General features: G+C 38.6%; 1 protein-coding gene across 1 annotated transcript; it reads left to right on the top strand.

Annotated features, from left to right (window-relative positions):
- Positions 1-13,403: 13,403 nt before the first annotated feature.
- LOC127131678 (uncharacterized) lies at positions 13,404-14,054 on the top strand. Its single transcript, XM_051060591.1, has one exon. The coding sequence runs from the start codon at positions 13,404-13,406 to the stop codon at positions 14,052-14,054; it is 651 nt and encodes a 216-aa protein (XP_050916548.1).
- Positions 14,055-23,523: the final 9,469 nt, after the last annotated feature.

Here is a 23,523-nt window from a genome sequence, read left to right as displayed (position 1 = left end):
GACCCTACAAAAACATAGTATGAACGATCCATTGTGAGTTGGTTCAGCGGTTTCTGGTTCTAAACTTGGTAGGGCGAACTACGGTCCGATCCCCCGCAATTTGCAATAGACTAAATAAAGAAGTTATCCAACTTATGTACCAGAATTTCTAAGTAAAAGGGGATCAGAATCGCTAACCGGTTACTCCACTATGTGCGCGAAAAGATAAAGGGCTTAATGTGATTTCGCTCGAATGAAAACGGGTGAAATAAGATTAAAAGAACTAGGCTGAGCTATAATAGCATGACTCGAACTGGTTTGTATAAGGTGGGGTTGTCTAGTGTTGTTACGGTAGTTTTTGATGTTAAGATTAAACTCAGGTCATTTCTAACGAGATTTACTTGCAACCTATTATGAATTGATGTGTGTTTGCAAATTTCATCTTGCTTGAGGACAAGCAAAAGTCTAAGTGTGGGGGAGTTTGATAACATGAAACTATATCACATTTTTAGACTTGATTTAATTAGATTATATCGTTATTTGATTCAATTTATTTCATATTATTCGATATTACTCGGTATTTTCTTATTATTTATTTCAGGTATCATTATTTAAAGCACGTGTGAAAAAGAAAGAAAAGGGGTGCAAAAAGAAGATTTTCTAGGAAAAGCAGCAAGCTAAAGAACCAAAGCCCAGCCCACGCTTGGAACAAAAAAAGAGATTGTTGTCACAACCGCAACAAGCACGTGCCGATCGCCACGTCTTAAAACTTAGTGTTACGACCGTAACACATAGTGTGACGGACGTCACACATTCCATCCTATATTTTAGGCTTTACGTGCGTAACGGAGTGGACGGTTTCCCCTAAATTCTCTCCTGCACTCGTAGACGTTTTGAACCACACTGAAGACCCATTCGAGGAAACGGTTATTTTGGGAGGTGAATATAAATAAACCTCACAAAAGCCAATTGAGGCTCTCTCTCTTCTCCGTACAATTTTTCCAGCATTATTTTTCCAGCATTATTTTTCCAGCACAATTTTTCCAGCATTATTTTTCCAGCATTCTAATTTTTCAAGCAATTTATTTTCTTTTCTTTTCTAGTTTAATTTCTGAAGCATACAATTTATTTTCTCACGATAGTTTCTACACCGGAAATTATTGTGTAATTTTTACTAGATCTAACCTTACGTTAGATCATAGTATTTTATTTCCTTGTCTTTACTTTCCTATCTGATTGAGAATTGTGAAGAACAAATCCAACCGACTTGTGGTGGAGTGTTCGAGCACCGAAGCTAGGAGATAAAATCCAGATTTCTAGTATTTTTCCAGGTTCATTAATTAATTAATTTATCATTTTAATTTACATATGCTTTGCTCCGCTGTTTATATATATTGTTTGTTTGATATGGCCGTATCTATGCATGATTATTGTTTATGCATGTTTATCATGTCTGGCTAATTAATTTAGATATCGGTATGTAAAGTAAGCGGAATAAAGGAATCCAAATTGAGTTGGTTTAAATTTATTTCAGAATATAGTCACTCTTTTTCTGGTCTCAATTTACAAAGTTAATACCAAGGTTTTTGTACGAGAGTAAAAGACATAAAGAAGTTAAAATCAATAGAATGACGGTTTGAGCTTTTAATTGGACAGTGTAAATTGTACATTAACTTTAAATCAGGGCGAAAGCAATTTTTAAGGTTAATTAAATTCTAATCATTTTCAAAAATTAATTTTAAAAGTTAAATGTGAGGACGAGAGTTAAGCATTTAAGTTTAATCATATAATCTAAGTCAACAGAGCGAGAGTTTGAGACGAGGGCGTTTAAACGGTTAGTATTTTCTCAAAAGGAGTTTCTATAGATTCTATTATTTTCAAAAGTGATTTTAGATTTAACGAAATAGTGAGAGCGTACGTTAAAATATAAAGTCATAGTCTAATTCAACAGAGCGAGAGTTTGAGGAAAATACTTTTAATTAATAGTGTCTACTGAAAAAACTTATTTTAAAATTAAGAAAAAGACCAACGAAGATTTGATTCCCCAATTACGACGAACTACATACTGATATCCATATTATTTGATATTTTAGCTAGATCCAAATTTAGTTGTACTTTTCCCCCTAATCATTAAAGTATCAAACGCCTTAGCTTTACGCAGTAACCCTAGAAAAACGGTAGATCGATTCATTAAGTCCCTGTGGGATCGATATCTTTTAAAACTACGCGATTAGACTGTGCACTAGTAGTTAGTACCCCGATAGACTCATAAAGTCGCGATCAAAAGGAAAACTAAGGCCATAACCGATCACCACAAGACAATAATAAACACTTTATTATTATTATTATTAATTCCTTTAATTAATTAAAATCAAATTAAATCTCGACGACCGATCACCATATTTTAATGAACAATTTATTTAAAATCAATGTCGCTTTTCGCATCAACACTTGATACTTTTAAAGCACTGAGTTAGCCGAACGGGTGAATTTTGCCTTGCGTTAACCGGTTAACCATATGCGTTAACCGGTTAACACTGTTTGAAATCTGTTCAAAAAATTGTTTTCTGCCTCAAGTTAACCGGTTAACAAAATGCGTTAACCGGTTAACACTGTTTGAAAATGTCTTGGAAAACTGTTTTCCGTCTTGCGTTAACCGGTTAACCATATGCGTTAACCGGTTAACACTGTTTGAAAATTAAAAAAATTATTTCGTATTGCGTTAACCGGTTAACCATATGCGTTAACCGGTTAACACTATTCGGAAAAATGGTTAGAAAGCACAACTCTTGTGCAGTCACAACCCCAATCGCATAACTCTCTGATAACACAACCCTTGTGCCGTCACTAACCCTGATGCACCAATTTCAGACCGTCAAACATATCTCGATTGTTGATTTAGTATGATTGATCAACACGTCATTGCTTCACCATACTAATGTCGGATCAAGAAGCAAATGACCATTGATCGCTCAAAGGAAAACAATCATTGAGTGTTTGAATGAACGAAACGAGAACACTATATCATATATAATGTATTTTGCATCAGGATTACATATATCACATATATGACTTGATTGATCTCAATTTAATCTTTGATTTATTCTGTCTTTAATCATGTTAATATAGAACAAAAACAGTTATCAGATTCATGGTTTTGTAAGTGGCTCTGATACCACTGAAGGAGAATTGCCATCCAAGGCGCAGCGAAATTTAAAAATTTCTCCATTTAGTGATCCTTACGAATGGGCATGATCAGTGATAGAATTGTTACCTCTTGTGGCGATTCAAACCTTTGGTGCAGATCTCTTGTAACGATCAAAACCTTAGATACAAATCCACAGAGCGATCATGAACGTTGAACGATGACAATGTCTCTACTCAGTCCACACGAACGGGTTCCTTGAATCTCAGTGCTAGCTGGTACGAATGAAGGCTTTGAGTGAGAGAAAGAGAGATACGAAATTCCAACTCTTCAGTTGTGTTGTATTCTCATACAATGCTTCTGCACAAGAGTTCTATTTATAGAATCACTTGTGTGGGCTTCAAGCCAAAAATCCCACTTAAGTGCATTTTACCCATATCTCATAATATGCCAAAATCACTTAAGTATTTTGTACCTTACCATATTTCGTATTCTACTTAAGGGCACCATACATTACGGTGTTCCTTAATTATTTTATCTCTCATCAATCCGTCCTTTGTGTGTGACCCAGTAGGTTTTCGCGACGTTGGCAATTATATTAAATCACGCATTTAACATAATAAACAGTGAGCAGTATCTAGCAACACATCACTGCTACCCAAGACACGAAAATGTCATGTGATCTGACAAAACCTCCTGTGATAATAATTATGTGTATAATTACCCCTTTGCCCTTATGTCTATATTGAACACAAGGTATAGACCGTGTCATCCTTGTCCAGTTCAATATTGGGCCCATAGACATTTATCCTGTTACGCAGGATGGGCAAATTCCATCTAGGTCACTCATGTCCCTCAACATGCTTTGTGGAGTACCCATCAACTGTCTTTATGGTCATCCAGTTATGGACAACGTTGGATCAGCAACAAAGCACTCGACTCTACATCTAGGGTCCATAGTGGTTTCAGGTCGAAGAGTGGTATACACTATTATCACCATGAGAATAACTTATGACACATTGCATAACTTTCTATATAGTATTCTCATAGCGGGTCAATCCGGTATAAATATTACTCTTAATATTCATACCTATGTTTAAGACTTGATAACTCTTTATCCATGATCCATGAGATGTGAGCATCAGTCTACAAACATAATAGTCTTAATGCTTTAATGTTATCCCACTTCACAATAAAGCTCGACTACGGATACTTTAAGAATAGTGTCCTTATGTTTAATGTGGTCTCATGATCAAGTCACACTTGATGCATTAAACGAACTAGCTATTCTAGGGACTTTATTAAACAACCGTAATAAAGAAAAAGCCTTTTATTATTAATAAATAATTCGATACAAGTACCAAAAGTATTGGCCTCTAGGGCTTACACCATCAAAACATACGCACAAAGCAAGAACACCCTCCATGGATATTCTTCATGAAGACATTTTGGAATTGATTCCCCTATCAGCCATCCAAGGCGATGCTCCTGGTTCATCCTCCACTACTGAACATACTCAAGGTAACAGTTTTGATAACCCTACCTCTAAAGATGACATGCATCATACTGATCGTGTCATTAGAAATCTTATCACGAGGATCCTAAATGAAGGACACTAGGTAAAGGGAGTGTCTACTCCTCTGTCAGGGACCCTTCTCCTGAGGTTGAACCTCACAATGAGAAAGATGATGATTCATCTAGGTCTGAGAAAGATATTGTTGCTGAAGGACTGTGTTCTTTAGGGCAAACCTTGCCTAGTAAGAAATCTGTAGATGCTTCTCAGAAGCATGACTCTGGTAAGAAGGTGATTGACTTGGAAGAAGAAAGCTCAGATGATGAAGATGACAACTTGCTTCATCACTTGAAGCCAAGTGTTGTAAAGAGAATGAAGACCAGAAAGGGGAGGTAAGTGGCTGAGATGATGACAGCCAAAACTAGTAAGAAGGCTACTGATGTAGGCCCTTCAAAGTCATGGAATAAAGTGGAGGTAAAGAAGAGAAAGGTAAGAGAAAGTTCTGATTCAGAGGAAGATGTTGAAGACGATGTCCCAGACATCTCTCCTATCAAAAGGTCAAATGTTAGAAAATCCCTTGCTAAGGTTGCTGCTGTGCATTTGGATAACATTTCCTTCCATCTGGAAGATGGTGCAGCCAAGTAGAAATTTGTAATCCAAAGGAGAGTAGTTGTGGAAAGAGAACTGGGAAAGGATGTTGTGGAAGTTAAGGAGGTCATGGACCTGATCAAGTCTACTGGTCTAATGAAAACAGTTAGTGGGTTATCTCAATGTTTTGAAGGTCTTGTTAAAGAGTTTGCAGTGAACATCCCTGAGGACATTGCTGACAAGAACAGCAAAGAGTTTTGTAAGGTGTTTGTTAGAGGAAAGTGTGTGAAGTTCTCTCCAACTGTGATCAATAAGTTCCTAGGAAGAGGAACATAAGGTGTTGTTGAACTAGAAGCCACAGACAATGAAGTTTGTAGGAACATAACTGTTGGTCAGGTTAAGGAGTGGCCAAGCAAAAAGCATCTCTCAGCTGGAAAATTAACTGTGAAATATACTATCTTGCATAAGATAGGGTCAGCAAACTAGGTACCAACAAACCACATCTCTACAATCTCTAATGCTCTTGGAAGGATCATATTTTCTATTGGAACCAAGCTTAATTTTGATTATGGAAGGTTCATGTTTGAACAAATTGTCAAACATGCTTCCACAAATGCAGTGAAGCTGCCCATTGCTTTTCCCTCAATAATTTGTGGGATAATCCTAAGCCAGCAACCTGGAATACTGAGCACAAGTGATATCCCTAGTAGAAGAAAACCTTCATTGTCAGTTCATTACAAATTATTTGAAGGCAGTCATGTCAATGACATTGTCATGACATCTGCTATAAAGAAGCCAACCTCTCAAGGTGGCCTGATTGCTGAACTGAAAGAGACCTGTAAGGAATTGGAGACTGGGATAAGGGTGGATGAAGCTAGGAAAGAAGCTCTGGAGGTTCTGATTAATAGCTTGGATCAAGGAGATATGGATAATGTTGGTCAAGCCAAGGACACAGATGCCCACACCTCAAGTGAGAGGTCTGAATCTCAAGATAAATCAAGTGGAAGTTCTGGATATGAAGCTGATGAAGATGCTAGCTCCTCTGACTGAGTGGTGGTGAAGATGGTTCCCCTATTATAATGATGTGCTGTTATGGATGTTTGATTTTTTTTCCAGTCTCGTTTTGATTCCTTGATGTAATTTTTGGGTTCTTTGTAATTTCTCTGGATTTCTTTTTATCTCAGCTTATATAGCTGTGTATAATTGTGGTTCTGTAACACCTGACAATATGTTCTAACATTCTATATGTTTTAACATCCTATGTGACATTCTCTATTGGACTAATAGACACTTATTTTGTCTCATTGGTCTATTTTGACTAAAAAGGGGGAGAAATATGTGGAGAGCTGCAGTTAATATGTGCTGACGTAGCTAGGCTATAAATAGATGATAGTTGATGTTGAACAGAATGATGTTCTGTGTTGTACAGGTGATGTTGAAGGAGATGTCAGATGGGGTGATGAATGTTACAGGTGTTGTTAAAGGAGATGTATGTGTTGAACAGACTTAGGGGGAGAAGAAGCATATATGTGTTTAATGTGCGTTTACTAGTTGTTATTATAGCTAGTAAATGTATGGTTTATTACTTCTGCTGCTGCTAAACTGCTGATATGTGTGTTTATTGTACTCTTGTGAACAAATGGACTGATATATGTTTTAGCCAAAATTTGCCAAAGGGGGAGTTTGTTGGTTCTATGTGTTGGCAACAATTTTGGTAAAACCTAGAGTGTTCACAAGATGTCACAAGTGTTGTCTTGACATAAGATAACTTGTACCTATAGGATGTTTAAAATATGATTATGCAGGATTTTACTAAGATGTCAGACCCGATGTCATGACATCTGTATACAGAACATTCTGTCTGAATGTTATGTATTATGTGATTGCATTTTTAATGCTAATCTATGTATGATTGATGAGATGATTGAACGCACTATCAATCAGTAATTACAACTAGATTGACTTATTTTCCAAAGAGATATAATCAACTGTCATGTGAAGATATGAATGTAAAATAGTTTTAGGGTTTACACACAAGAAATAACGAACAAAATATTGAGAGAGAATAAGGGTTTTAGTCTTGTGTGGTTGTGTGAATTGTAAGCCATTCAATTCATCCATAGATGATTGAATTGGTCTGACTTTTGAGTTGTAATTTGTCCACTCTAAGCTTTGAATCATGAGTGTGTGTTTACTTGATTGAATCTTTTAAGTAAGATCAAGTATGTGTCTTTGAAGAGTGTCTTCTTTTCATTGTAATTCTCGTTTTATATCACTGCTGTGATTGAGGGGGAGTGAGTAGGATCTCATATCTAAGAGTTCTTAGGTAGAAGTCACATGGGTAGAGATTAGGTGAAAAGACTGTAACTTGAAGTTATTTACTGAGAGTCTTTGAACTGATTCTGTTTAGTGGATTTCCTTCCTGGCTTGGTAGCCCCCAGACGTAGGTGAGTTTGCACCGAACTGGGTTAACAATTGCTTGTGTATCTTGCATTACTGTTCTTTATCTTTTATCCTGTTTGTATTGTTCAGATATTAGTGTCGTGACATTACCTTCGACATTTCATAACTGATACCAGAATTTCAACTTCGCTGCTGACTTTACCAATGGGGGGAATTCTTCCCTCATCCGACTCTCATCGCCACTGCTGCTACTGGAAACGCTGCTTTCCCGTGGGGTATACCTACTGTTCAGACTCCTCTGGTTGATGCTGCCAACCCTGAGGACAATCAAGGTCAGGTTCCCAACGAAACTCCTGACGCTGAAGGTGAATACCTAGGCCCGCGCCTCCATTCAGATCAACGCTCGAGCTGCTCAACCTGCGAGCACCAATCAGGCTGTTCCATTCACTTATCCTGGGGAAACTTCTATGCCCATGCTTACCTATGAACCCACTAACCATGCACTCTAGTATGTGCAGACAGGGGCACCTCAGGCCCCCAATGCTCATGTTGGAGGACAATATCCTCATATGGTGCATGCCACTCAAACAATGCCTCCTAGTTTCTCGTACCCACCACAGATGTTGTTTGCTCCCCAGAATATGCATACTCAGATAGCTCCATAGGCCTCTTGACCAACCAGTCAGGTCGCTCCTCCCGCTGTTCATCTGTCCAAACCTGCGGATTATCAACTGTTGGACGATAGAATAAGGGCTATTGAGGGTTTCTCATCCTTTAGTATCGATTCCCGAGACCTTTTCTTGGTTCCGAATGTGGTGCTTCCACAAAAGTTCAAGGTTCCAGACCTCCCAAAATACAAAGGTCTAAGCTGTCCTCATAGTCACATCACCATGTACTGCAGGAAGATAGCGTCGTACATGGGTTTGAAGCGTACAAAGATTCGGTCATGGAGGGATTTACCCGAGGCATTCCTGAAACAATATAAGTACAACCTTGACATGGCTCCAATAAGGCTTCAGTTGCAGAATCAAGTGCAGAGATCTAATGAAACCTTTAAATAGTATGATCAACGTTGGCGCGAGATGGCCTCCAGAGTCCGGCCAACACTATTTGATAACGAACTGGTAGATATCTTCATGGGTACACTCCAAGGGTTGTATTATGATAAGATGATTGGAAGTTCGTCTACACACTTTGCTGATATGGTAACTATTGGTGAGCGTGTAGAAAATGAGCTAAAATACGGGAAGATCACAGACACAACTGCTCCGCAGATAATGAACAAGAGTTCGCATGGGGGCTTCGCGAAGAAGAAAGAGGGGGAAGCAAGTGTTGTGATGGAAGGTGCCCACCCCCAATATCAGTTTTCGATGACCCCTATTCCGTACTATCCGTATCTGTATGTCGCCGCAACTCAATATCAACAACCTTTATGTCAGTATCAACCGCAGAAATGTAATCAACAATCAGCACCTGCTCAAAGAAATCAGAACCAACAGTACAACCGTGACAACAAAGGACATGGCCGAGGTCAGAATAATAGGAACAATTTCGGTAATCGTCCCCAGATTGATAAGATTCCGGTACCATATGAAGAACTGGTGCCATATTTGATCCACGTGAGGGCTATTGTACCAAGGGAACTCCCAGCAGCCTCTCCTCTCTTTCATCGTAATCACAATCCTAATGCCTCATGCGCTTTCCATGCATGGTATATAGGACACTCCATAGAGGACTGTTGGGCCCTCAAGAAGAGGATTCAAGAGTTAATTGATTAAGATATCCTAACCTTCTCCAAGGAAAAACCCAATTTGAAGACGAATCCTTTGCCGAATCACGGTGGTGCAGTGGTCAACGCTGTGGTCGAAGAAGAAAATACCGAGTCCGTACCAAGAGCCGAAGATGTAAAGACTCCGATGTCAGTTGTGTTATAGAGACTTGAGTAGTTTGGGTTTCTAGCAGGTATGCATGATGATTGCGGAGTATGTGAGTTCGATCCAGACAATTATGACAAGTTAAGGGGTTATGTACAAGAACTGGTGGATTAGGGTTTGATACAGTTCTCCAAGTCCAGGGCAGTGGAAGAAGTTATTGTAATTGAACCAATAACCATTGTGTATAGAAAGAAGAAGGTTGAAGCTCCTCCCAAGAGGATCCAACCAAATCATTTTCGTGTTCCCAGTCTGTTTTCGTATCAGAACACCAAGGCAGGGCCTTGGAATTATGAGACAACAACGTATCTGGGGGAAAAAGAAATTCGTATTCCTGACACTGAAATCCTCAACATCGCTGGAGCCGGAGGCATGACTCGCAGTGGTCGTGTATTCACTCCAAAATACACTCCTAGGGTGTCTCTAGCACCCACAGTTACCCCGCCTAAGGAGAAGGTCGTTCCTATTCCGACTTCGTAGGCAAAGGCAACTGTACCTGCCACTTTGAACATGACAATTACTCTAGTGCCGACGAAGGTTATTGACAATAAGGCTGTAGAGTCAGAGGTGTCTAAAGATAAAGGGCCAATGGTTAAGAATGAGCAAGTTGAAGATCACAAGAAGAGCATCACTTTTGAGGAAAGCCAAGCATTCCTTAAATTGATCAAGAAGAGTGACTTCAAAATCATCGACCAGTTGAACCAAACTCCCTCCAAAATATCCATTTTGTCTTTGCTATTGAGTTCTGAGGCTCATCGCAAAGCATTGTTGAAAGTTCTGCCGCTCATGTGATGCAAGATATCACGGTCGGTCAGTTTGACGACGTGGTTGCTAATATCACTGCCAGTAGGTATCTGGGATTTAATGAAGCAGAGATACCTCCTGAGACAAATGCCCATAATAAATCATTACACATTTCGGTCACATGCACACACTCTCTTCTATCTCGAGTCCTCGTTGACAATGGTTCTTCGCCCAATGTATTGCCAAAATCTACATTAAGTCAATTACAGTTTAAAGGGCCCGGGATGAGGACCAACGCACTGATTGTCCGAGCTTTTGATGGTTCCCGAAGGAAAGTTATTGGGGAAGTCAATCTGCCCATCTATGTTTGACGCTACCAGTTCAGCATTACCTTCCAAGTCATGGATATCAACCCAGCTTACAGTTGTTATTTGGGTAGGCCATGGATTCATGTTGTTGGGGAAGTCACCTCTATGTTGCACCAAAGGCTGAACTTCTTGATTGATGATAAACTGGTAATTGTGTGTGGTGAAGAAGACCTGTTAGTTAGCAAACTCTCGTCATTCAGATATGTTGAGACAAATGAGGGGATTGTTGAGATTCCGCTCCACTGTTTAGAATTTGAAGAGGTCAGTTCAGCTACCGCCAATCATAACCAATCATCCGCTATCGTTCTATCCTCAGTGAAAAGTGTCAAGCAAACGTTGGAGAAAGGCCCACTTCCCGGTTGGGGTAAAGTTGTCAACATGGCAGAGAAGCGCGACAGATTTGGTATCGGTTATCATCCAGTAGCATTCAAGGCAAGCCCAAAGAAGAAGCAGTTCAACCCAGTCAAATTAAGCAGTGCCAACTTTCAAAATGATCATACTGTAGCAGTCATTAGAGAATCCAACGGCAGTAAACCAGAGACGCCTAGCCTTATACGCAGATGTCCTCCAGGGTTCAAGCTTCCCAATTGAACGGCTACCGTGATTCCCATAGTGTACTTGGAAAAAACATAATGCATTTTGTTTTCTTAGTCCCTCGTCCTCGCCCGAGACGAGAGGATAGCTAGTAAGGGCCTCCGCGTTTAAAAGTATTATGTGAATAAATAAAAAGTACTTTTTGCATGTAAAACTTGTGTTCCCTTTTCCTTCAGTTATTTTACTTTTTCACTAAAACAACGACATAGCAAAAGATTTATTTTCCTTTTTCCACTTTCTCAAAAAGCATACTAAAATAAGCTCATCATATGCAGAGCAAACAAAACTATTGATTACAACATCGCTAAAATCAACTGTAAATCTGAATTTCCAATCAACCAAGCTGAAGATGACAGTGAGGAAGATTGTGAATTACCAGCTAAACTAGCACAGCTCCTTGAGCACGAAGAAAAAGAGATTCAGCCATACAAAGAACCAGCGGATGTCATTAATTTGGGTTCTGAAACTGATAAAAAAGAAGTCCAAATTGGGGCATCTCTTGCCAAGAATGTACACTCCGAGTTGGTAGAGTTATTGCACGAGTATGTTAACGTCTTTGCTTGGTCGTATCAAGATATGACAGGTTTAAACACCAGCATCGTTGAACATCACTTACCACTCAAGCCTGAATGTTCTTCCGTCAAGCAAAAGCTCAGAAGGACTAGACCCGACATGGCACTCAATATCAAGGAAGAGGTTAAGAAGCAGTTTGACACTGGCTTTTTGGCATTTCTGAGTATCCGCAGTGGGTCGCTAACATTGTTCCAATTTCAAAGAAAGATGGTAAAGTCAGAATGTGTGTAGATTATAGAGACCTCAATAGAGCGAGTCCAAATGATGACTTCCCTTTGCCTCACATGATGTTTTGGTTGATAATACAACTCAGTTTTCCATCTTTTTCTTCATGGATGACTTCTCTGGGTACAATCAGATAAAGATGTCTCCAGAAGATATGGAGAAGACAATTTTCATCACACCCTGGGGAACTTACTTCTACAAAATAATGTTGCTCGGCCTGAAGAATGCAGGGGCAACATATCAACGCGCCATGGTAGCCCTCTTTCACGATATGATTCATGAAGAGATTGAGGTTTATGTGGACGACATGATTGACAAATCCAGAACTGAGGAAGATCATCTGGTGAACCTGAGGAAATTGTTTGTCAGACTCCGAAAGTTTAAGTTGCGTCTGACTCCAGCTAAATGCACTTTTGGGGTCCGATCCGATAAGCTCTTGGTTTCATAGTCAGTTAGAAAGTTATTGAGGTTGATCCCGACAAAGTTCGAGCCATCCAAGAATGTCGTCTCCCCGAACAGGAAAAGAAGTCAGAGGTTTCCTTGGCCGACTCAATTACATCTCCAGATTCATATCACACTTGACGGCTACCTGCAAACCGATATTCAAACTATTGAGAAAGAACCAATCGATTGTGTGGAACAACGATTGCCAAGCGGCATTCGACAAAATAAAAAAGTACTTGCTAGAACCACCAATCCTGATACCACTGGTTCCTGGTAGGTCTCTCATTATGTACCTCACAGTACTCGATGAATCTATGGGCTATGTTTTGGGTCAACATGACGACACAGGCAAGAAGGAACATGCTATTTACTATCTCAGCAAGAAATTCACTGATTGTGAGACCAGATACTCACTTTTAGAAAAGACTTATTATGCTTTGACTTGGGTTGCTAGGTGCCTGAGAAAATATATGATTTACCATACCACTTTATTGATATCCAAAGTGGATCTGATAAAGTATATCTTCGAAAAGCCTGCTGTTACTGGTAGAATTTCCCGGTGGAAAATGCTGTTGGCCGAGTATGATATTTAGTACGTGACCCAGAAAGCGATAAAGGGGAGTGTTTTGTCTGACTACCTTGCTCACCTACCTGTCAAAGGTTATCAACCGTTGAGGTTTGACTTTCCAGACGAAGACATTATGTTTATCAGTGACTTCACTATGCCAGGATTTGAGGCAGGCCCTGAGGAAGGCCCCGAACCAGGATTGTGATGGACGCTCGTGTTCGATAGTGCTTCCAACGCTCGAGGCCATGGCATATGTGTTGTTATCACTTCTCCAATCGGTTTCCATCTTCCATTTACCGCTAGATTGTGTTTTGACTGCACCAATAATATGGAAGAATATGAAGCATGTATCTATGGTTTGGAGGCGGCCATCGACCTAAGGATCAAGATTCTTGAGGTATACGGTGATTCAACTCTGGTAATAAGTCAGGTGAAAGGTGATTGGGAGACTCGGGATAGCAAGTTGATACCTTACAAGGAGCATATTAGAAAACTAGTAGCCTATTTTGATGAAATCTCCATTCATCATATTTCTAGGGAAGAAAATCAGTTAGCAGATGCTCTAGCTACGTTGGCATCTACGTTCAAAGTCAAATGGAAGAATGAAGCACCAGCTATCCATATTGACCACTTAGATGAGTCAGCGCATTGTCTAGCAATTGAGGCCGATCCTGATGATAAACCCTGGTTCTATAACATAAAGACATTCCTAGAAAAATGGCAATATCCCGAGGGTATATCCATTAGCGATAAGAAGGCTCTGAGAAGACTCTCTTTCAAATTCTTCCTAAACGGTGATGTGTTATACAAGCGAAATTATGATTCTGTACTTCTCAGATTCGTGGATAGACACGAAGCTAGTACGATCAGAAAATCCATACATGAAGGCTGCGAGGGTGTACATGCAAAGGGTCCTGCTGTGGCCAAGAAGATCCTCCGGGATGGGTATTATTGGACGACAATGGAGGTTGACTATTAAAACTTTGTTAAAAGATGTCACAAATGTTAGATATATGGTGACAAAATCTTTGTGCCACCGACTCCGTTAAATGTTTTGACTTCTCCATGGCCTTTTTCTATGTGGGATATTGATATGATTGGGATGATAGAGCCTAAAGCTTCCAACGGTCATCGATTCATCCTAGTCGCCATTGACTACTTCACGAAATAGGTCGAAGCTGCTTCATATGCCAATGTCACTCAACAGGTGGTTACTCGGTTTATCAAGAAAGAGATAATTTACCTCTATAGAATTCCTAGCAAGATCATCATTGACAACGCCGGTAATCTCAACAACAACATGATGAACGAGTTGTGCGAAGAATTTAAGATCGAGCACCACAACTCTTCACTATACCGGCTCAAGATGAACGGCGTCGTAGAAGCATATAATAAGAACATCAAAAGAATCATCCAAAAAATGGTTAAGACATACAAGGATTGGCATGACATGTTACCCTTTGCTCTGCACGGTTACAGAAACTCGGTCCGCACATCCACTGGGGAAACTCCGTACTCATTGGTATATGGGATGGAGGTTGTCCTACCAATTGAAGTCGAGATCCCTTCACTCAGAGTTATCATGGAGGCTGACCTAGATGAAGTTGAATGGGTTCAATCACGGTATAACCAACTGAATCTGATCGAAGAGAATGTTTGACAGGCGTTTGTCATGGTCAGGTGTACCAAAGACGTCTCAAACGAGCTATTGACAAGATTAATATTCACAAGATTGATCTAGGCAAAAATGGCTATCCCAATGGACCAAAAAATGAATTGTCCATGCAAAAGTTAGGGAACAAATATAAGGCTCGCTAAGTCGAAAACCCGAAAGGGAGGCTTAGGCAAAAAGGTTCATCCCGGTGGACGAAAAGAATGAAAATGTCCATGCAAAAGTTGGGGATAAAGGAATTGACCATGACCCTCGAGCCCATTACACTACAAGCTAAATATCAGATGGTCAAGGACCAATCATTGTCAGCCGAAGCAAGGTCTCGGAATTCAGATTCTACAGTAGACTAAGGCCAATGTTGTAATCAATGGAAGAAAATATATACAAAATATTTCCTATTTCCATTTCATTTATTTTTCAATTTTTGAAACATCCTTATCAAGTGTGTTTGCATCTTGGTACACACCATATGTATAGTTTCACATCAATAAAATTCAGTTCATTCCATCAAATATTTTCTTCTTCTATGTTTTGTATGCAAAATAACTGATTTATCTCATTCGCATAATGCCTTAAAATTTCGGGGAACAATCAAAGCTACACTAAAGGGAAACATTATGCATTACTGGGAAATCCCGATAAACTTGAAAGATGACTGGTGGTTCAAAAAAAATGGCTTTGCTTGAACACCTATGACATCCACTTAGCATGGCTACCAAGTTGGTTTCAGTGTCTCGGTGTCCCCCGGTAGGTAGACGATTCCTTGGCAGCAGTGCTGATAACACCTGGATTCCACAATGATCACCTTGCAATCTTCGATGACGAGTCAGAGTTCCCATAATAATAAAGAATCATATCCCTCATAAATGACATACAGCTAAACAAACAAGTATGCATGCATCATGAAAGAAAAGCATACATCATGCTCTGCACATATCATATTCTCCACCATGATACCCCATGTAAATATCAAAGGCCGGTTACAGCTCCAACCACCCGTTCAAGCAAATTTTTGGATACATCGGTATTTAATACTCTTCCACCTCAAATACCTGAAAAGCTTCCGCAATTCCTGTATTCGGTTTCAAGAAGATTAAATAGGGGCAGCTGTTGTATCCCAAAATTTTCCCTCCTTTTTCATAATTTTTATCCAATCACCACTTGACCTGGGGGCCAGTTGCATACATTAATAACCCATGCATATGCATCATTCATTCCATTAGGGGATCACCATATATTCAAAATTCTTGGCTTGTGGAGCTAGGGTTTACAAAGTGTGATTTGGATTTTCACCAAAACATAGGGGAAGTGAAATCTTAATTTCTTGATGGTGGAGGTATGGATTCAACAAGGGGTTACCTAAGCAACTCTCAGGGGTCTTCAAAACCCTAGCTCTTGATGGCATGGTAAGGGGATCCTTTGGAGTTTCAATAGGCCTTGTCTTGGCCACCAAAACCTTAATGAAGGCTCACACATTGGAAGACTTGTTGTGGAAGCATATGGTTTGTTTCAAAGTACTTGCTTGAGGGGTAAGCCTCATGGAAACCCTAATCAAAGAGGGAATGGTCTTTATGGACTTTGTGGCTTGACTTTCCATTTGGTGACATCCAAAACTCTAATTCCACCCAATTCATCATCCAATGTGTGTTTGACAATATTGCTTGGTCATTGCCCCTCATTACCTCTTGTATTGGGTTAATTCATGTTGATTTTGGTTTGGTTCCATTAATTTGTGCTTAAGGCCATTGGTCCTAACCCAAGTCTTTGGTCTTATGAACTTCCATCCTTTGCTTATATCCCGTGACATTTCTGTAGCGGTAAATTCATGACCATCAAGCTATGGATAAGCTACATGTCAATTAAACCAGAGTTGCCACCGCGCTTTTATTGTTTCCAAGGGAAAAGGGAAAAGTACGAACAAAACCCAAAAAATAAGAAGTTTTCAAATCAAAACTAATAAAATGCCAGAGATTACAGGTAAGGGGGTTGGTTACACAGAGGGAAGGTGTTAGCACCCAAAGTGTCTTAGGTACTCCTAGGGAGCCTTTTTTGTGTGCATATGTATTTTTGTACAAAATGATGTTTGCAATAAATAGAGTGGAGGGATGAGAAAAGAATTCATTAATTGTATTTTTTTGTTTGACAAGACCTTCAGACTTGTGTCTACGTACCAACATAAAATGAGGGGTCAAAATCTTGTAGTTCGTGGTATAAATTTCAAAGTGAATGAGTTTCTTTTAATAAAATTTTAAGTTTAACAAAGGCACCAAGGCCTAAAAAGGTTTGAACGAGTGTTAGTTCTTTTTGTCTTTTGAAATTTTAAGTCAAGTACAGTTAAGTCCATTTACAAGTTTGCTTAAGAAAAGAGTTAAAAAAATGCAATGGCATAAGGCCAAAGTTTCTAATTTGCAATATGGTCTAAGTTTAGAAAAAACAAACAAAGAATATTTTAAAATGAGGGAGAGATTTGAAATTAAAGAAATGGGGAGGAGATGAAGAGGCTAATCCTAAGTACAAATTTAAAAGTTGAGAGTTGAAAAGATCTGACCAAAGGGTTGCAATCCAATAGACAAGAATGTCATATAGAAACCCAAATTTCCCTTGGACTTTAGAATCAAGTAATATCAATACACAAATAGCAAGGCATCAAATAAAGATATCCACATCCAATCTTAGCAACTCCATGATCTTCTTCATAATTCCCCATGTATCAGATAGCTTCAAAGATAAGCATTATGCACGGGTTCAAAATAACAGCTTCAATATGTTACAGATGAACTCAAATGGATCTTCAATACTTGTATCAGATGAAAGCTCACTTCACAAGAACTTGGTTTTATGAAATTTGGCATTGGCCAAGTCCTTTTGCATAGGGAGTGTTGCCTAATTATAAGTCTAATGTCTCAGATCAAATCCAACAGTCCAGACAAATGTTTTTTTAGGGTTTTTGTTCTTATTATGTACATTAAGGTCAAAAGACGACAAACACAAACAAGTATATACAAACACAATATATTCACAAAGTATGGCTCAAGTGAGCAAAGTGAAAATGGCATTAAAGTAAACAAATTGAATGGTATGAATAATGGCAAATGAATAAAGACTTAAAATTAAAATCCATAAAAGTAAATGGCTTGAAATTAAATGTTAGTTGTTAGTTGATTAGAAGTTAGTATTGATTTTGTTTCTGTTTTGCTTAAGTCATTCTTTTTAGAACACTCAACCCACTTATCACAAGAATGGATCCTTGAACCAAGACATCTTTCAAAGGAAGGAAAAAAGGACAAGTTTCCACATAATACCATGAAAGATGGGATACTTACAATCTCACTTACTAGAATGTTATGCCTTTTGTGTCACAAATTTAGCGCTATGTTAAGCAATCGTAATTGGACTTATGTAGAAGTCACAACTATTTGAGGCTGGACAATAGAAATTTTAGTGTTAATACATGTTAGAGACATGGTATTATGAACCATGCTCCTAAAACATACCACACTTAAAAAGAATATGCAAAAGGGTGGACCTAATCTCATACACACTCATGTTGATTTTTCAATCAACTAGCCTTAAGATATGGAGATATCATAGGTCCATGACATGAATGAATAGAGAAGGGGAATGAGATGAAGAGGGGGGGGGGGGGGGGGGGGGGGGGAATGGAATCAATACAAATTGGTCAAAGGAGGACTTTTACCAAATTAAAATCATTCATTCATTTTGGGAGATGAAATGTACATTTCATCAATCCCCTAAATCCAATGATTTTAACTCAACAAAGTCAAATCAACCTTGACCAAGGCCAAACAACACAAGTCAAACTCAACAAGTCAATATCAAATGCTCAACATAATTTATTTTGCAATTAAACAATTAAAATCAATTAAATAATGCATTAAATTAAATTATGGTTTGTCAAATTCCTAAAATCTCATCAAAACACCAAAGAAATGGCCATGAGATTTATCATAGGTCAAACAAGGTCAAAGGACCTTGGAGAAAAAATTTCATAATTTTTGGAAACTTCAAATTATTTTTAAACAATTAAAAATATTCACAAAATCAATTAAATCATGAAAAATATTAATAATGATCCAAAAAGTAATTTTAATTCAGAAAATGGAAGAGGATTTTTTTTTAAAATTTTTTTTGGTGAAACTCTCATATTTTTTGGGTCAATATTAAAGTTAAAATGAATTAATGAAAATAGAACAAATAAAATGAAAATCAAATTATCAAAAAAAACTTGGACCACTTGATCTCCCTCATTAATTGGGGTGACAGATCAAGTGGCCACTAGCGCGCAATCCACAATAGACCTAAGTCAGCGCGCCACAACAATGGTAATTCAAACCAACGCGTGAGATTAAATTAAATGAAATGGATCCTATGGTTCTGAGGACTGCCAACTCACCACCGGAGCCAAAGCTCCGGTCTCCTTCTCCGGTGAGTCTCACCGGACTGGTTCAGTCACAACCATCACCAAAATTAAAAAGAAGGATATGATTTCAAAATAAAAATAGCACTGAGCTCAAATCTGGCCTCAATTTATCCTAACTCCAAGTATATTGAGAGATGCAGGGAGTTGAAATTTGAGGTGCACGATCTGAGTTGCTTCGATTTGACCTCAAAGCAACTCAATCTTGTTGCCTACATTGGTAGGACTTCAGACAACCAAAGATCCAAGAGAATTATGGAGGATTGAGTGAGAATCGAAGAGATGAAAATTTCTGGAAAATACCTTCAATGTAGGTCTGAACTCGATTGGTCTTGCTATTGTTTGTGTTTGATCTTACTCTGAATGCTTGAAGGAGTAGATTAGAATGACCAAAAGGCATTGGATCCTTGGAGTTTTGAATCTCAAAATAGTGAGAATTAAACTCAATTTCCAATGGAAATTCTCAAGGTTGCCCTCTGAAATGGAAGGGTTTGAAGGTGTAGATTCAAAGCCGGCACGCAGGGTCCTCTATTCTGAACCTAGAGGTCTCTATTTATAGCCAATTGATTTGATATTTGCACACTTGAACATGGAATCCAAAAATAGCAATGAGTGATGCATGGGTGCATGGGCGTGTACAGGCCCATGAAATCATGTCATCTGGTCCATAATTGAGTACAAGCAAGGTTGAGGTCATGTTGGAATGCTAGGCAAATGTGCATGGAAGTTTGAAGTTCAATCTTGCCAAATGATGATGCAATGTTCAAGCCATGCGCAATCCATTCAAATCTTGTCCCAAATGGATGAAATTGGACTTTTTGGAAAGGTTAGATCAAGAAGAACAACTTTCATGTTGGACACTTTTTCATTTGAAGCTTGGATCATGATGAATTTTGAGGTGGAATTTGGGAAAATCAAACATGTTAAAAAAAATTCCAAGTGTCAAGCCATATGTTCACTTATTCCACCTTGGCTAACTTTTTATGTGAGCTTCAAATAAGAAACGTGTATTCATGAAAGTTGTATATATCTCAATTTCCTTCAAAATGTTCATAAATTTGACCTCATTTGGATTTAATATGAAGGAGTTATGCATTTTTGAAGTTGAGGAAAATCACTCATTCAATGGCATTGGTCCAAAATGACCTATAATGTATCCTCATATCACATGCTCATAAAAGTTGAATTAGATATTCCTACAAACATCAAAGTTGAAGTAGATATATTTAATTTGATTGTGTAACTTGGAAATATTTCATCTCATAAAAAATGAGCAAGTTATGGCCTTGGGAAGTTGACTTCCAAATTAGGGTTTATACAAAATGACCTATAATCTTTCACCATAGAAAATGACTTTCCAAGAAAAACTAGCTCTAGACCTTAACATGAAATTTGTTTAGAATTTCATTTAGAGTAACGTTTCTCTTGTAATTGTTTTCATATGATAAACATTGTAGGAGATAGGGTCTAGGGAACCCCAGTTTTGATTTGATGAATTCCTCTGGCCAACCACCATTAACCAACTTGCTAGCTTGACATTCTCTTGACTTTTGGGACCCATGGAGGATCATATATGCATAAGATGATGAAATTTGAAGTATAACTTGAAATATTTTATCAATTGGTGAAGAAGCTTGTTGAAGATGTTACACAAGATATCCAGATGAATTAGGGTTTCCAAGGCAAACCAGCCAAACTCTTTATGATTTCTTGATCAAAATAATATGTAAAGATCATGGGGGTTCATAAATGAGGCTTAGAGACATAGTAAACCACTTCTTGATTCAGCTCCTTGCATTGAGGGTCTTAAACCCTAGATGTGAGCTTGATGAATCAAAGGTGAGCACATGCTCTACCTACAAAAGAGTTAGTGCATACAGAGACATATTTTTGGTATTTTGGTTAGTAAAAATGATAAAAATACAAAGTATGATACAATAACATGATGCTTGGTGATCTCTCTCAATGCAAACCCAATGGATGATGGGTAAGGAGGATGCCAAGGTGTGATCCCAATGCTAATGCATATGATGAGATATCATGAGGGATCTTAGGGTCAAAATTGGGGTCTCACAATTTCATTTGTACATTTCAAGTGCCTAGCCCTTGATTTGTTTAGTTTCATCTGGTCGAGTCGATCCAAGTCCACTTCATGGCCTTTTTCAATGCTTAGTGTTTGGTTTATGGATCTTTGGTTCATGTTCATCATTGCCTATGCAAGTCAAGTTGATCCATGTTATTGGTTTATTCAAGTTATTCATGGTCAATTTCAATCATATCCATTCAAGATTCAATCATATTCATTCAAGATCAAGTCAAAACCAATTTCAATCCTTGCAAATCATTCACAATCTATTCTAATCTACTACATTAATCATTACATGAAAAAAAACACAAATTTTGACAACTTTGACCAAGTGTTGACTTTGGTCAACATTTGACTTTTTGGTCAACTTTGACCAAAGTCAACTCACCCTTTTTTGACCACCTAAGATATAATCTAACCTACTTTGCCTTGATTCATCATCCAATAGCCATGTTGGTTGTGTTTTCCCTTGTTTCTTCATTTCAAAGTAACTTAGCTTATTTGAATATTCATGACCATCGTACCATGACTTGGATGTCTTGCCTTGACAGCCAATCTTTACCTTGCTAAACTGGTCCTGCATTCACCAATAATCAAATACCCTAATCACATGATCAAATATGGAACCTACATGACTAATTTTGCAAATCAATACACATGGACTTTGGTTTTGAACTCACCTTGACACACCTTCCTGCAGCAGCCAAAATCAAACTCCAAGCCAAATCAAAACCTGAACTCCATAAGGTCATGGCATGATGACTGAGGTTAGAACAAATGATTTGATCTAGGCCATACAACCATGAACCATGTGAAACAATGCCTCCCCTGCAGCAGAATAAATGCAATACCTGTTTAGGATGCTACAAGAAGACCAAGCATACTTGTGAGCAAACATGAGCCTGCAGCCTACAACTGCAGCAAACAAATTGCAATTCACCAAACCTGAACAACAGTAGGATGCAATGAACCAAACCTAGACCTACATTTCAACCAGCATCTGCTACAAGTAACAGTCCAATAGACCACCTACAACCTACAACAACACCTACAACCAGCCATAACTCAATCCATGTCACACCAGGGGGTCCAAGTCAAACATGGCATTTAGTCTACAACATGAGTATCAGATTGCATTGCCTTTCTTGGATCAGTTTGAAGCACATCACCTCCAACAGTTGAGCAGAACATCAAGTATGCCAATCATAGATGACTAAAACAATCCAAACATGCTTTCAAGCAGACATGTTAATGGCCATATACACACATGAGCATCATGATACAAACCACATGATAATGCCATACCATTTCCAAGCCATTGTGTTCAACACCGACAGACCTGCCAAACTTTGCAAACCTAGTCTAACATGACCTGTTTCAGCAAACCAAAGCCATGCTAACACAGAGTTGCTGCAAACACCACCAAGTCAGCAGACATTGGCCCTGCACTAGTGAACCTGAACCAAGCTTGCATCAGTACAACATGAAAATAAGCAACCTCCTGCAACAATGTGAAACATGTATCAAGCTAACCTGTCTTCAAGAAATGCATAACGATATCATTAACCAATAACATAACATAACCTAAGCTAATTCATTAACCAAGTTTTGAAAGCCAATGCTCACATTTAACATTTCGAATAAGAGGTTACAAATCAAAATGCTTTCCAAAGGATTAACTATATTGTGCATCCTAAGAAAATAAAATCATTACCAACATCAAGGGGTGCCAATACATTGAGTCCAAAATGGAGGGTTGGCCACAAGGAGAATTACACCATGACACCAAAATGCAAAGCCTACAAACAGCAGCATAGTGGACAACATGACAAGGATAGGATTGATAAACACCCAAACCAGCATGAAGTGCATTGGTATACCAGGTCATTATCATCAACAATCACATACAACACTGACATTGCTCTGCTTGTAGAATTCATTCACTTGCAAGCTACCTGCAGCTTGAGTCCAATGGTGCAGCAATCATGACCATGACATCCTGCAAGTTATCAAACACCAAACACCAAGTTATCACATTTGTTTACACTTCATAAAAGCCATTCAAATAAGGCATTGCATAACATCCAACGAAGTTTTGCAGTAGAGCATTCATATTGCATCATGAACAAGTCTAAGCAAAACTAGTTCATTCATTGGTTCTGTAGCTATTGGTTTGGTTCCAGCTAAGAGCTTTCCATCTCAGCTAATTAATTTCAACAAGCATATAGCACAACATGCATAACATAACCAAT

Source organism: Lathyrus oleraceus, chromosome 3 (genome assembly GCF_024323335.1).
Source record: "Lathyrus oleraceus cultivar Zhongwan6 chromosome 3, CAAS_Psat_ZW6_1.0, whole genome shotgun sequence".
Lineage (NCBI taxonomy): Eukaryota > Viridiplantae > Streptophyta > Magnoliopsida > Fabales > Fabaceae > Lathyrus > Lathyrus oleraceus.
The sequence above is the reverse complement of the archived record's forward strand: the minus strand, read 5'-3'. Positions and strand labels throughout refer to the sequence as shown.